This window comes from Cinclus cinclus, chromosome 7 (genome assembly GCF_963662255.1).
Source record: "Cinclus cinclus chromosome 7, bCinCin1.1, whole genome shotgun sequence".
In the NCBI taxonomy this organism is placed as follows: Eukaryota; Metazoa; Chordata; class Aves; order Passeriformes; family Cinclidae; genus Cinclus; species Cinclus cinclus.
In genome coordinates this window covers 15,510,350-15,525,778 of record NC_085052.1, presented here as the reverse complement: position 1 = coordinate 15,525,778, position 15,429 = coordinate 15,510,350, and the positions used below count along the sequence as shown (strand labels likewise).

Here is a 15,429-nt window from a genome sequence, read left to right as displayed (position 1 = left end):
AAATAAGTAGAAAAATAGATGAAGGGGGAAAGGAAGTGTTGAAAAAGTTTGCAACATTTATTTTCCCCAGATTTGTCTTGGTTCCTGGGCCATGATCCTTTGGTGCAAAGGTGACCACCAGGTTTAGTACATGCTGATTTCCAGAAGTTACATCAGCTAGGGAGCTTGCAGTTTTTTCCCCATGTCTAGGCCAAATAGATGGGGGAGATACCAACTTCTGGCTTCTGTTTGGAGCAGAGAGAAGAATACATCCTCGGCAGCCTGAGGCTTGCTGTTGGTCACTAATGTGCCTTGCAATGAGTTGCTTTTTTCCTGCACTGGAAATGCTTCCAGCTTGCCAAAACTATTAGTTTGCACTTTCCAGTTTCTCTGGTAGAGGAAAGAGGTTTTGCTTATTTTGTAAAAGTGCAGCTGGACTAGAAGGGAGTTTTTTTGCAGAAGCTCTCTGGTTTTTCTCTCATACCTCCTTTATCCATGCAAAATATGCAGAGAATTTTCCAGATGCTCCAGATTTTGACTGAGTCAGCCAAAGGAGGCAACAGGGAGAAAAATGCATTTTCTATTAGCAGTGTTCCCCCACCCCTACTCAGTCATCATAGAATTTAGATCAATTTAGATCAGTTGCTGGCTAGAGAAACTTGATCTAAATTCTTGTTTAACTGCAGTAATTTAATTTCTAGGCATTAATTTTATGGACAAGTTTGATTTCATGTGTATTTCAACCATCTTAATGTTTTCTGCTTAATCCAAAAACGCAGAAGCCCACATTGTTACTAAGGTCATATAACACAATTTTTTTAAGAGTTCTAACAAGCAAGACAATGTTCGCAGTATCTGAACCGTATCTTTTTGATACAAAGTTGAGAGTACAATGTTAAATATATTTAGAACTTTATTTCCAGATTTCTAACCTGAACCTGATTATTTTGGTTTAGTACATGAGATCACTTAACAACTTCAGGGCTGAACAGCCTCACCAGCATGCAATGTATTATCTCCGACTCCTGATGACAGAAGTTGCTTGGACCAAAGATGAATTAAAAGAAGCTCTAGATGGTAATTTCTGCCACTTTATTATTTTTTGTCCTATGTTACTTAACTATTGAGGGTACCTGTTTTGAACTCTGCTCACTATTCAAGAGAAGCCCTGAGCTGATGCTGGTCGTGCTGCACTTGCCCTCCAGTTTCAAGAAAGGAGAGTAGTTAATGGAAAAGCCTCAAATGGCAAAACTTGCAGGTAGAACTTCAGGCAAACCTTTAATAGCTTTGGGGGTATACAAACCTGGATATGGTGAATCCAGTATTTAATCTACATTGGTAAAATCATTTGGCTTGAGGTGACATCTTACAGGCACATTGGGGTATATCTGCATTGTACTTCCCCATGTGCAAACTATTTTGTTTTTTCCATTATCAGGGAATCCTACCTTATGTTTCTGTAGATAATAAAGAGCTGTAGCTAATAAAGAAAAAATACGTACTTTCTGTAGATAATGACAACAGTAATAAAGAACATTGTGTCTCTTAACACAAAGTAGGCACCCCAGTATATTTGAAGGAAGAAGAAATTTCAAATTAAGAGATTTAAGTGATTTTTCAAGTCCAGATGGAGTGGGGTTCTGAGCCAGCCTAGTGGAAGGTGTCCTTGCCCATGGCAGGGATGTCAGAACTAGATGATCTTTAAGGACCCTTTCAACCCAAGCCATTCTGTGATAATTCCATGTTTGTAGTAATAGCTGAAGAACTTTCCCCTACCCGTACTTTACTGTGTGCAAACAGTGAAACTGTCCTGGGACAGTTTGCAAAATGTCTTGTAATATCTTCTTGAATACACCGACATTCTTTTCAAGAAGAATACTTGGTTTTTATATTTGTTTGGGGGATTTGATTCAGAACATACATCCATTAATACCCCATCCAACCATCCTTCCTCTTACTCCATTGATTTTATATTTTAAACTGTATTTTGCATTATATATGAAAACTGCTTTGTGAGGTTAGGCTGGATGGAATGTGTGTGTTTGTGTTGTGCATGTGTCTTCTAGGATATATTGACTAAATATTTTTCTTGTGTACTGTTTGTACCAAAGTAATTATCAAAACACTATATTGGAAATGAGGTTCTTTTTTTAGTCTGGATGATAAATGCACAGAGTCTTCCTGGAGCATTCTAAGATACATGCTGCTTATTTAGTAAATAACTAAGGCTTTTCCTTGGAGCACAACCTGAATGATTGCAAATGTTTGCTCTGGAGAAGGGGTGTTTGTTCAGCATGATTGGAAAGGTAGCTTTCTTTTTTTTTCTTTTTTTTTTTTTTTTTCCTAATCTGGGTCAAGACAGCATGTGAATTCTAAGTATAATAAGCTATATGATGAGTTCTGCCACTTAGACCTGGAAGCATTCCAATGTTGCATTTTTAGAAAGAGATTCACTTCTTTATAATGACAAATTTCTCCTCTGAGAAAAACACTGTATCTAATGATGACTTAGGCTTAGGTCCTTCATAGTTTAAAAATGCATTTGAGTGATTTAACTAACCAAATATCTTTTGTAGATGTCACCCTTCCCCGTCTCAAGGCCTTCATAGCACAGCTGTTGTCACGGTTACACATCGAAGCTCTTCTCCATGGCAATATAACAAAACAGGTTGGTCTGATACTTTCTTAATAAAACATTTTTGATTTAAAAGCAGCATAAAGATGGAGCACTAGTTTAATCTTTGTAGATCTTGAAGCAGTTTTGCCAAATGTGATTTCATAATTCAACTTTGTACGGTTTTTATCTTTATAGGAGTATGAGAGTGTAATTTTTTCCACTTTAGCTTTATTAGGCTAAGTGCTGCCTCTATGTTGCTCTTGGAAATTTAATAAAAACAGCTTAGGATCTAAGTATTTGATTTCTATGTTGCTTGTCATTACTGTGATCAAACTTCAGAAGGAATGATGTGCTGCAGATCCTGCTTTTTTCATTGAAAACCTTCAGAATAACTAGCAAAGTTTTAAGAATCCAGTATCCTTCCAAATTAAGTAGTTTGCTAGACAGGTATGGTGGACCATAAAAGGCCAAGTGACAACTCTCAGGGGAGTAAAACTCAGAAAACGTTTGTTTCATCTCTGTTAAAATAGTAACAGTTTGTATTTGCATACAAAATCTTAAGAAATACTTGAATATATGTAGCAATACAAATGTTAGTACTATTTCAGTATATTTTGGCATTCTTTTTTCCTAAGAGTTGTTTACAGTATTCTGTGTTAAAACACCTCTGGGATAGTTTATTAGCAGGAGCTGTTTATAGACACTGTTAGTGGCTGCTGAATGTATGGAAGAGAAAGTTAACTTGTAAGGAATGAAAAAGAAGATTGGAAGGAGCTAATAGCATAGAGAGACAATCTTCTCTTTGTCAAGAATGTCTCTAAAGTACTTGTGAAAAAATTTCGTAGAGTATTGCAGAGAAATTTAGAAATAGTCTCTTTTTCCTTCCTATTTCTTACATGTTTGTATATGAAAGTCAGTTGCTTCTGGAAATAGAATTGAATGCCCAGATTTTTTTAGATTTCCATGATGATGCAGTTATGTCAGAGAAGTGTATTCGTTACTTGGCATAATGGGTGGCTATCACATCCTACAGCTAAAGAACTGGGAAGGATGTCCTGTTACACCCATAGCTGTGTAATGCTTAGAAATTATCTGCAAACCTCCCTGAATAGATGCAAGTAGAAAAAGTTGCCTATGCTTCAACCATTATTACCCATGATGTGATAATCACTGATAAAACTCAGTAATTTTAACCTGGACCTAAGAATTTTTTCCAACTAAAATTAAATCAAAATTTACATTGTCTTGTGACACTTCTAAGTCATGAAAAAAATTTTCAGAGAATTTGGCCTTGAAAAATTAGATTTATCTAGCTGCTTGAAATTCTGGGTTTTTTTTTCTTTAATTTCATTCTGATACTTTTTTTTGACAATTTCTTTTATTTATTTGTAAGTGGATGAAAAATAAAGTAATCCTGTTCAGAACATCTGTCTGAGCAGTGTTGTCAATATTTTAATATGATTAATTGATTGAAAGAATAAATAGTCCTTTTCTCCAACTTTTTAAACTGTTACTTTTAGACCTCAATCTTTTTGTCTTTGATACTGCATGGGGGTTTTGGAGGTGTTGGTAAGGGTGTACATTTATTAAGTTTTCAAACCTTTTGCATGTTTTTGATAAAACCACTTGTGTTATGAATTTATGGCAATGTGACATGAGAGATTTTAGCTTTCAGGCAAAACTGCTTTGTATCAAGTTCCTGTGATTTCCAGTGTGTGTGCTACAAGAACACGTAACTCTTAAGAGATGAAGCTACTGAGGTTAAATCCTTGAGTGAAAGGAAGGGCTTTGGATTTTTTTTTCACTCTTTATATATTTTTTCAATTATTACTGTAATCCATCAAATAAAGTATTTGGGCAATGAGTCTTAACACCACCAATACATCAGTGAAATGCATCCTTGACCATAAACATTTGTTTTCTTAAAATTTCCATCTACTGGAATGCCATTTGCTTTGCAAACATAATTTGAGGTCTCTCATTCTCAGCGTGAAAGATGAGCACATCAAGTGGTGGATGGAAAGTGGGGAGAAAAAAAAAGCCCATTGAGCTTTAATTTCAGAAGCACTGGCAAGAAGTAGTAGTACTTAAACATGTAGACAATTTAAACATAAAGAAGACAGCAAAAAGCTCTTTCCCCTCACACTCCCACATTCTCTCATCTACTTAACTTCTACTGTATTTGTATTGAATTACAATATCCCTACTTTCTGTTTTCCTGATTTTTTTTCTGTTCTCTCAACAGCACCATCAATAACTGGAAAGTCTTATCCTGCTGTTAAATACAGAATAACTAATGATCATTAAAATCCTCTTATGTTTTCTTTTCCAGGCTGCATTAGGAATTATGCAGATGGTTGAGGACACTCTCATTGAGCATGCTCATACAAAGCCACTCCTTCCCAGTCAGCTAGTTAGGTACAGAGAAGTGCAGCTTCCTGACAGTAAGTTAAATGATTTATCTACAATATTTAAGGCACATTAAATTGAGATTCTCCTTGCTAACAACATTTTAAAATGCATATTATCGCATTGCTGTATTTTAAAGCCAAACTTACTTCAAGTTATTTTAAACTTAAAATTCAGGAATATAGTTAAGATGCAGTTTTACTAATAAAATTATGTACTTATACATGATCTTTCTAGGATATTTGACAATTAATTTGATTTCATTTTAATTTGTGTATGTAAATTGGAGTTGTTGGGATGACTTGGACAATCTTTTGGTGACTGACAACCCAAAGCCTTTCTATGATCATAAAATTCTGCACTTCAGTTCCAAGTCACTTATTATAATTTATGGAAATAAGAGCTCTGCCCCACTCTGTGCTACACATAGTATATATATTTGTACAAGCACCATTCTTTGAGCATTTCTGAGTACTGATTGACAATTAAGAATTGCATGTAATGACTCTTAGGAGAAACAAAAAGCATTTATGCAAATAACTTTTTTTTCTTACACAAATTCTTTTGGTCTTGTAGTACCTGTATGCTTTTACTTCTGTGGTGAAGTGCTTTTTTTAAGAAGGGAAGTTCAAGGTATTGCTGGGAGTGATGGCATATATAGCTATACAGACAAGATAAATTACCCATAGCTGATCGTCTGTGCAAGTTACCAGATACAAAATAAGTTGTTGGTATTAAATGCTGAATTATTTTTAATGTTCGTAATAATTTCTGGCAGATTATCTTTAGAAACTGTTTACACAGTAGAGGCAATGCAGAATTTCACCGCAGTTCCAAAAATACTTGCTTGAAGAGAAGCAGCCAATTTCAATTTACTTGCTGAGATTTCCAAGCAGCAACATTTTGATGGTGAAATAATAAATTCTTGTCTCATGAAAATATGCTCTTAGTGGAAATTCTGCTTTAACAGTCCTAAACCACTTATAGTCATTCCATTCCACAAACCTTAGACCATTATCTTTTTAATTGTGGACAGTAAGAAGTAAGTACACTTTCATGGGCTTCAATGTTTTAACTTTGTCTTTTAGGAGGTTGGTTTGTATATCAACAGAGAAATGAAGTTCATAACAACTGTGGCATTGAAATATATTACCAGACAGACATGCAGAGCACCTCTGAGAATATGTTTTTGGAGCTCTTTTGCCAGATTATCTCGGAGCCGTGCTTCAATACCCTGCGCACGCAGGAGCAGTTAGGTGAGTTCTCAGGGTGCTCGTGTCTGTGTACAGGTGAGCTGGCACACGAGACTGGAGGAGGTGTTCTCTCCCTGCCTGGTGAATGCAGTTTAAAGGACACTTGGTAAATGTAAATCATCTTAACTGCTGATGGCTCAAAGAAACTTTACTGTGCACGGAGTCTAAAATAAGAAAAAGCAGACATGATTTTTAAGATGTCTGAAATATCTGAAATCAACTCCAACTCAAAAAAGTTCAATCATTGGTCAGAGAACTTCATATTAGAATTTACCAAAAGGAAATTGGATCAGTTCCCTAAATTTCTAGATCTTCTTAAAGAGTCAGTAGTAGTTTGATGTTTCCTGCTCGTGATCCTACTTCTAGGTGCCCTTCATGATTCATAGAATCATAGAATCATTTAGGTTGGAAAAGACCTCTAAGATCACTGAGTCCAACTGTTAAATTATGAGCCCTGTCTTAGAAATATTGCTGTGTGGGTAACAGTAAGGTGCCGTGTTGGTGAAAACCTAAATACATTTCAGGCTTTTTAAGACTGTAGCTGTTTATCAGTAAATACAAATAATTGTTACCTGAACCAGTAAGGCTGAGAACTGGTGAGGTTATTCCAAATATAGTAACAAGGAGAGACAGAGGCTTTGTGTGACAGCTCATATGATTGAAATAGTGGTGAGGAGAAGTACAGGTTTTCCAAAGGTGAGAAACAGACAAATATTTCAGTGTGATGACTGCCACGGATGTCCAGCAAGATTAGGCTTTTTCTGAGCAACTAGCAGAACCAGCCATACAATATTCATCATAGGAATTTCAACTATCTATATACCTGCTGAAAATAGGATAGAACCCAGGTTAATTAACAGGTTTTTGAAATGTGCTGGTGGCAGGTTTTGTATAGAAGTTGGAAGTAAAGCTAAAGAGAGAGGGGGGAGCTGAGGAAGAACAGGTTTAGTCCAGCACTTCGTAATTGCCAAATTATAGACTCATGAGACTTAGGAGGGAAGACAATAGAAATACCATCAAAATCCAATAAAGTTCATGGAATAGTTAGTAAGATTTCTGAGAAAGCTTAGGGGAAAAGAAGTTCAAGATTTAGAAGTTTCCTAAACAGTAGAAGTAGTAACAAGGATTCTTTCAATAAATTGTAAAGCAGTATGAGAAGGTGAAGGAGAAAAGTTGGCAATGATGGAAAAAAAAATCAAAGTGTTCAAATCATGAAAATCAGAATAATAATTCAAATAATCAGAAAATTCAGGATGGCTTAGTAAGTTTTCACTTAAAATGTCAACTGTAGCCAAATACCTTCCAAAATCAACACTGGTGATCAAAGTTCAAAGTTACGTTTGAATAGGAAAATAACAGATTAATCAGATTAAATTAGAAGCTTTTTAAAAAGTCAAAGTCTGATGAACTCTACATTTTATTCCAAAGAATGAAATTAGGAAATCCTGGAATTAGAAGTCTTATGATGAAAAATTTGTGGATGATAGGGTATTGGAAAGATAGACAAAGCTAAATGTTACATGTTTCCTTAAAAAAAAAGTAAAGATAAAAAGCAGGAAAAGTATGAATCAGTCAGTTTAATTCTAATTCCAGGAAAATATGGACTAAATTTTCAAGCTAGTTCTACATTCATAGAAGGTAACTGAGAGACTGTTACTGAAGTACCTAGGTGGAAGAATTACACATTTGGACTTGGGATTTTGGAAGGTCATGACTGGAGAATAGAGAATGGTTTGTTTAGATAAGAGTGTTCTACAGAGCTCTTCTGTGATCCAGTGTTCCATGGTATATTCATCAAAATTCTGGATGATAGAAGAGTGAAGATACTCACTGAATCTTCAGATAATACTAATTTGGGAGAGGCTGCAAGTGTGTGGGAAGATAGAGTTAGAATTTAAAATTAGTTTGACATTTTGGAAACATGACTTGAATGAGGATAAGATGCAATTTGTTAGGAACAGTTTGGCAGGAGCAACCAATGGCACAGATACAAGCCAGGAAGCAACTGGCTAGGTAGCAATTTTGTAGAAAACTCTGCAGGGTACAGTGGATCAGAAATAGGACATAAATCAGCAGTGTCATGCTGCTGTGTAAAATGCTGGGATGTATAAATGGAAGCGTTCAAGATGCACTCACAGTAATACTTCTAAATTGTTCAGATAAAAACTCTGAAATAAAACTGAAGCAGTTTTGACATGAGCATCAGGAAACTGTAAGAAAACTATAAAACAGTATTTAAAAGACTGAAATGTGATAGATTTGTTATATTAAAAGGGTGGAGGAAGACTGAAGAAAGGATTAGTTGTTCAGATTAGAAAATGATGCAACAAAAAGGAAAGGAATAATACTTTTTATCTAACTGATAGCATGGGAAGTAATGGTCTTACATTGCAGCAAAGAGAATTCAAATTGGACATTATGAAAAAATAATAAGTTTCTAATGTTAAGTCTAATGAAGCACTAGAGTACAGCTTCATTTCTGGTAACCTGATCCTGATGACAGAATTGCTTTTGTTTTTTCTTAGTCTGCCTCATTTCCTCCTTGCCCCTCCCCTAAACTGATATTGACCTCAGTGAAATAAGGATGTTCTTAAAAAATACAGTGGCACGTTTTGAAAACCTGAATTATTTTATTTATAACACAAAATTTAGTTAGCATAGCATTGCATTCTTGCCAAATCTGCCACATTTGGCAAATTCGGTGCTGTGACAAAGGACTTCCTTTAATTTGTGGCTGTTGTTGTTTTGCCAAGGTTACATTGTGTTCAGTGGCCCACGTCGGGCAAATGGCATCCAAGGACTGCGATTTATTATCCAATCTGAAAAGCCACCACACTATTTAGAGAGCAGAGTTGAAGCTTTCTTAAAAACTATGGAGAAGTGCATAGAAGACATGACAGAAGAGGCCTTCCAAAAACACATCCAAGCTTTAGCAATTCGTCGTCTAGACAAACCAAAGAAGCTGTCTGCAGAATGTGCTAAATACTGGGGAGAAATCATTTCCCAGCAGTATAACTTTGACAGAGGTAAGACTGCATTTGTGACTGTTGAGTGTCATATTCATTTGGGAACAACTTAAACTTCTGCATAGCCTATACATAATTTACTGTCTATTTGCTTTAGATGCAGTCAGATACACACTGGCATTTCTTGCCAGTACACACATTCATATGAACCCTGTTTCTCTTTGCATTGTGCAGTTGTTTTGATGGAGTGCTGGCAGAGACAACAGGTATCTTAACTAACCTGCAATCTGTCTCAACTTAGAGTGGATTTGAAGAAACACTAATTTTTTTTTGGTTTTTTCATCTATGATGCTTTGAAGGTTATAGGTTTGTAGGAGACCAAATGAGATCCAGCTTCTAGTGTTACTACTGAAAATGAACTGACAATTATTTACGGTGCGATCCTACATGATATTTAAATTGTATTTTTCAAAATACTTTTAAAATGTATTAATTTTTTAAAATACCGAGATACATCACTAATATAGTTAAACACATCAGTAATGCAGTTTCTAACATTAAAAAAAATAAGTTTATGTACAGATCAGTTTTTCCTGACATTTTCATGTCTCTTACACACAGCTGTAATTTTCTGTCTTCTTGCATAATATGCTTCCTCCATAAAACTCATTCTGTAGTCTATGACTTCTCTTCTGTTTTTTGTGTATTGGCTTTCCATGATAGCAAATACAGTCTTTTTGCTTCACAATGACTCACTGAGCTGCTTAATAATGAAGAGTTTTGACTTGTTATCTAGCTTGGTCTAGAGACTGATGGGGTTTCATGCCTGAGAATAATAACAAGTGGCATGGAAACTTACCACTTCAAGTACTTCTTTTGTGTGTGTGTCTGATGAAATAGTTTTTTCTCTGCCTTAAGTGTCTGTTTATACCATAATTGAATCGATATTATCTCTCTGGAATTTCTTACTGCAAAGTGTAGCCGTATTTTTCGTATATAAATCCCACTTATTATTTCCCTTGACTTTTATATCTTTAATTCCCCTCTTCCCTAGTAATTATTAACTTTATATCATTAATGATTTTAATATTACTAGAATTGTCAAAATGAGAAATTCATATTCCAGCTTTAAGAAGTGGAAGGATTTTTTTGTTTGTACGTTTTTAATATTGCTACTTTCACTGTTTTCTCACAAATCTTACTTAGTTTTTGAAAGTGTATTGTTGATTTTTTTTATTTCTTCTACATAGAATTTCATATTACTTACAGTCTGCATTATAGCCTTGTTGGCTGCTTGTTCTCTTGCACGTGTTTCTTCCTTGATCTTCTTGCTAATCTTAAGAAAAGCAAGCATGCCTACAAGAAACCTTTCTGCTTAGGTAGCAATGATATTAGGTGATTAGTCCATGACAGTTTAATTAATATGAAGGAATGTAGCAACTGAAGCACGTTGTCCCCAGATATCTTAAAGGTGTGACTACTTCTTAAGGGGTATGTAGGCACCATTCCTTAACATTTATGTAAAAGTATGTCCTACCATCCTGTTTCCTAACTGTGAATAAAAGCCATCTATAACCAGTCTACATTAGAAATGTGTAACTGATTTGAAGATAATATACAACAGCAGGCTTATCTATTTTAGCTACTGAATATCCCACAGTGCAATCATTATTCTTCAAATGTGCATTTTTTAGTAATTCCAATCAAATAGACTTACTGAAGTATAATTTTCTGCCAAGGTTCTACTGACATTTTTAGTGAAGCAAGTATTAACTTGAAAGATAACAATGAAAAGCTTTTCATTTGCAGTCAGTTATAGCATCTGAACTTGAAAGAAGTATACTTTGTATAAGCAGTGTGCTAATAACCAGCTGTGATCTGAAGACTTACTCTAATTTGTACTATTGTTGTGCAGATAACATTGAAGTGGCTTATCTAAAGACCCTGACCAAGGATGACATTATACAGTTCTACAAGGTAAGTTAGTCATGCAGCTAAAATGTTACTTAGAATGAGATGGAAGTGCAACTGAATCTTATTAGTGCATGCTCTGAAGGGATATACTGACACTTGTTTTAGGTAGATGATAAAATGGATGCAGGTATCTTTTATTTCCTGAATATTACTTAGTTTAATAGAATCTGTAAAAATTGCACAGAATTATAGGGTTTTGTTTTGTTTTTTTCCTTGTTGGCTCTTATTCTTCTTGTTTCATTTATCTTTTCTTTATGGATATAAAATGTGCTGCTCTATGACCAAGCCTGGCCAAAATTGCACATTTATTCTTTTATCTTTTTCTCCAACCAGTCAGTGATTCATCTTATTTTATGGGCATGAATTGTGAATGAAACAGATATTTTTAAAGCTTTGTTCACTGTAAGTCAGTAGGGTTTTTTCTTCCTCTAATGGTTAGGCAAAGGAACAGAATAATGATGCAGTAATTGTACATTTTAATTCAAATGGATATCCAATGTAAGTGATAGAAATGTGTCCCTATCCTGTCCCTGTCGCCACCCCCACCAGTATTAAAAAAATTGGGCATCATTCTTTCTGTTTTGTAATGTGTAATAGACAATGGTATTTCACTATATTGCAAAGTGCTCATGGAGTTTTATTACTTATGGAGCAGCTGATAGCTCAGGGAGTTCTTTGGAAAATAGATCGACTTAATGTCTTTGGAATTTATTATTGGATGGAAAAATTTCTGCCCATGAAGAAGCATGGGCATGTGTGTGCCTGTCTGTCTTCTTTTTTCCTCTCTTGGCCCGGAGGGGCTTGTTTACTTTTAATTTTTTTAATAGTACGATAGCATATGTGAAGTTATGCAGCAAATGCAAAGTTAGTAAATGGAATTTCAGTACCTGTCTAATAAAAGATAATTTGAACAAGTATACGTATTCTGGGTTTGTGGGAGGCTATACTATTTTGCTTACACCAGTGCTGAATACATGATTATCCAGCATTCCAGAGCAGAAATAGCAGGCTAGATTGGTGAGCTAGTCCAGCTGAATTTAATGATTGTGTTCAGGGTGATGTGCTTCCACAAGGCTGCTAGGGATTGAAAATTCTGCAGAGCTTTTAGGTTGCATTCCTGATACTATGATAGTTAGTGGCTGAATTTCTGTTACTTGCAGTTTTTCTGAGTTCCAAGCAATACATGAATTGCTTAACTTTATTGTAAAGTAATTCAGGAGTACTCTATGGATGACTTTTAATAATATTTGAAGGCACATCCCAAAGTTCATCCCTCATTTTAAAGCTTAAATTAAAATTCAAATGTTCTTATTCTTTTTACTATTTTATTATGTCTAAGGAATACTTCATACACCTTAAGGTCTTGATATTTTTTACTGTAGGTGCTGTTGGCAATAGATGCTCCCAGAAGACACAAGGTATCAGTACATGTCCTTGCAAGGGAAATGGATTCCTGTAAGTATTGTGCTGAATATAATATTTAATCATTCTTGTTACAGCAAGTCATAGTTACAGATAGCCATGTTATATCATACAAATCCACTATAAGAAAAACTCAGTTTTGGAGCAGATATACATTTCAGAGGAAAAAGGTGGGGTTTTTTCTAGGTTTACTTCACATGGGTGCTTCGGATTTTTTGTTGATTTTTTTAGACAAATTTTTCAGCTTATCAGTATTCTGAAGGTAATAAAACAGTATATCCTAAAATAGCACATCTGTTTTCAACATGATATTTTAAAACAAACATTAAACTGTATAATAGCCCTACAGGGGAAAAATCCCCCAACCAACCCAAAAATAGAATTTGCAGTTATCAATCCAGCATGAGCATTTTTTTGCCAGACAAGCAATGAATGTCCACAGTAGTATTCAAGCACCCTCAAAGGGGAAGACAGACAAAACCCAAAACCTCCGGGAATGTCAAACATTTTATTTAAACTTAAGAAGGCCTACTTTTATTTAGGCTTTATTTTGAAGTAATATTGATTGGGTGTGCATTCTAAACTGTATTGTTCCATTTTAGAATGCAAGAAGGAAAAGGCTAGAAGTGTTTCTGGTTAATATGAATAAAATGAGAGGAAAAACTTCTAAGATTTTGTTTGCAAATCTTTCACCATTTTATACTGGACTTAAATTTCAGCATGCATTTGCTTGCAAAGTCAAAAATATTAAAGGCTTGTCTGTAGTAGAGAGAGAAGCAGATATTGCATGCATGTCATGGAACTCCCTTTTGCCTCAGAAGGATTGATTTTTATGGTAGAGTAAAAATTTTAGCTTTGCAGCTGAGTAAGGAAGGCTTGCTTCAAAGCACCTTTGCAGTTTTCATGACTGCTAATTGCTAAATATAAATACTAAAACTTTTCTTTATCTAGAGAAAATTTCTTAAAACGTAGTAACTGTATTGCCAGATTGGGTATTGTTTGCTTGCAATGGTATCTTCCCAAGACAAGGGTGAGCTTGCAAGACAATGTAACAAGTGGTTACTTACAGAAATTATATAACAAGACCTAAAACAACTCCACGGTCCTAAGTCTTTTAGTCTGGCATTTGGTCTCTCTTATGCTTTGAAAAAAAAAAGAGATTAGAAATGCAAAAATAAGTTTTGAGGTAATTGCAGTAGGACATGTGTGATGATAGGCAGGGAATACTTGGGGTTGCTGTCCAGATTTTTGGTACGTGGAGAAACCTCTGCACTTCTATAGGCATGTCCATATCAAATGATGTACTGTTCTTGCACTGCTCTTGTATGTACCACTGGCATTTGCTACTGATCTCATACTTTGTACTAAGAAGCAGTTTTAAGTATTGATTGATCAACAGATTAGCAGTTTTTATTTCTACATTCTCTTTATGTGTAAGTAAAATGAATAAAAGCCATTGCCTCAGCTCATGTTTTCAGATAAAATAATGGATTCATGTCTGTATTTCTAAAGACAGACATGGAATATAAAAGCAAAACGTTTATAAAACCTTATTTAGTGTTACTTTAAAAAGTAAATATTAAAAATTTTTAATTTAAAGTATTTAAGTAGAAGTGCTTTATTTAGATACCTGTCTTATAAGAGAAAACAGTTAATCAGTTATGTAAAAGATAGTCATTAAATTATGGTCCCAAATTAATTTTGCTGATGTTAAATAGGCCCTGTGGTTGGAGAATTTCCATGCCAAAATGATGTGAACCTGGCACCAGCACCACCACTACCACAGGTAAAAGAAAGCAACACACACAAAAAAATCCTAGCCTGCCTTCTTAATCTAGAGTTTTGTATCATTAAATACGAGTTTAAAGGGGAGAAACAGACCTCTAGAAATTCCTGCTGTCATGGGGCTGATGTTTTAACTCTTTTCTACATGCATTTTTGTCCTCGGTAACAACGGGGATGTTCCTGATTTTTCTTTTTATCTATTTGTCCATTTACCTCTGCTCTTTTGAGTCCTCTGAAACGAAAGCTAATAGTAGTAGGAAACTGCACTGGGTATCTGCACTATGGAGTAAATACAGATTATTATTGTATGAAAATACTGATTGTATATGATCAGATAAATCAGGTGTCGAGAGAGATGCATGTGCATCAACAAATTTATCATCTTTGTTTAAAAAAGCCCAAACAACCCACCAAAACCAACTGCTTAGTTGTCTTAAAGCCTAAAATATTAATGACATTCCTGTCAATGTGTTTAATTGTGGAGGAAACAATTTGGCAAATTCTGTTCATAGTAGTACTACAGTGGTTACAGTGGTTCACTGTGGTTAGATAGGAGAGCACTGGGTCCTTACTGGACCTTCAGTGATTTTTCTTGGAGGACAGTGTTTGTCCCAACAGGTGATTAACTTTTCACCGTGTGGTGGGTCTGTGTTCTTCATCAGACCTTGCAGGTGAAATAATTGCCATGGGTAGAAATTTCTGTATGAATAGTATGGGGATATATTAGCCATTATGACTGAAATATTAGAAGCTTACTTTGTTACTACATCTAAAAGTAGTAGTGCATAGAATAGCTATTGTGGTTATGATCTGATGTTCAAAGGACAGGTGGGGTGCTCTGAAGTAGAATGAAAATTAAAAGATCAGCTCTGCATTTATTAGATATTCTGACATTATTAGCAATGTAGTCACTGCATTATAGCTGTTTGGAATTACGGAAATATGAAACTGGTTGTTTCATAAGAAATAACATTGTATTTTGGAAGTTATTGTAATAATGAAGTATGAATCACTAATGTTGTAG

At 35.0% G+C, this 15,429-nt stretch overlaps 1 protein-coding gene across 1 annotated transcript in view; it reads left to right on the top strand.

The window, feature by feature from the left end:
• IDE (insulin degrading enzyme) overlaps window positions 1-15,429 on the top strand; it is a 51,571-nt gene that overhangs the window by 33,388 nt on the left and 2,754 nt on the right. The window contains exons 17-24 of the mRNA XM_062496171.1: window positions 936-1,056; window positions 2,556-2,647; window positions 4,929-5,040; window positions 6,094-6,261; window positions 9,012-9,284; window positions 11,140-11,201; window positions 12,581-12,653; window positions 14,339-14,406. Of these exons, the coding sequence (XP_062352155.1) occupies window positions 936-1,056; window positions 2,556-2,647; window positions 4,929-5,040; window positions 6,094-6,261; window positions 9,012-9,284; window positions 11,140-11,201; window positions 12,581-12,653; window positions 14,339-14,406 (969 nt within the window). The remainder of the gene's footprint in view (window positions 1-935; window positions 1,057-2,555; window positions 2,648-4,928; window positions 5,041-6,093; window positions 6,262-9,011; window positions 9,285-11,139; window positions 11,202-12,580; window positions 12,654-14,338; window positions 14,407-15,429) is intronic.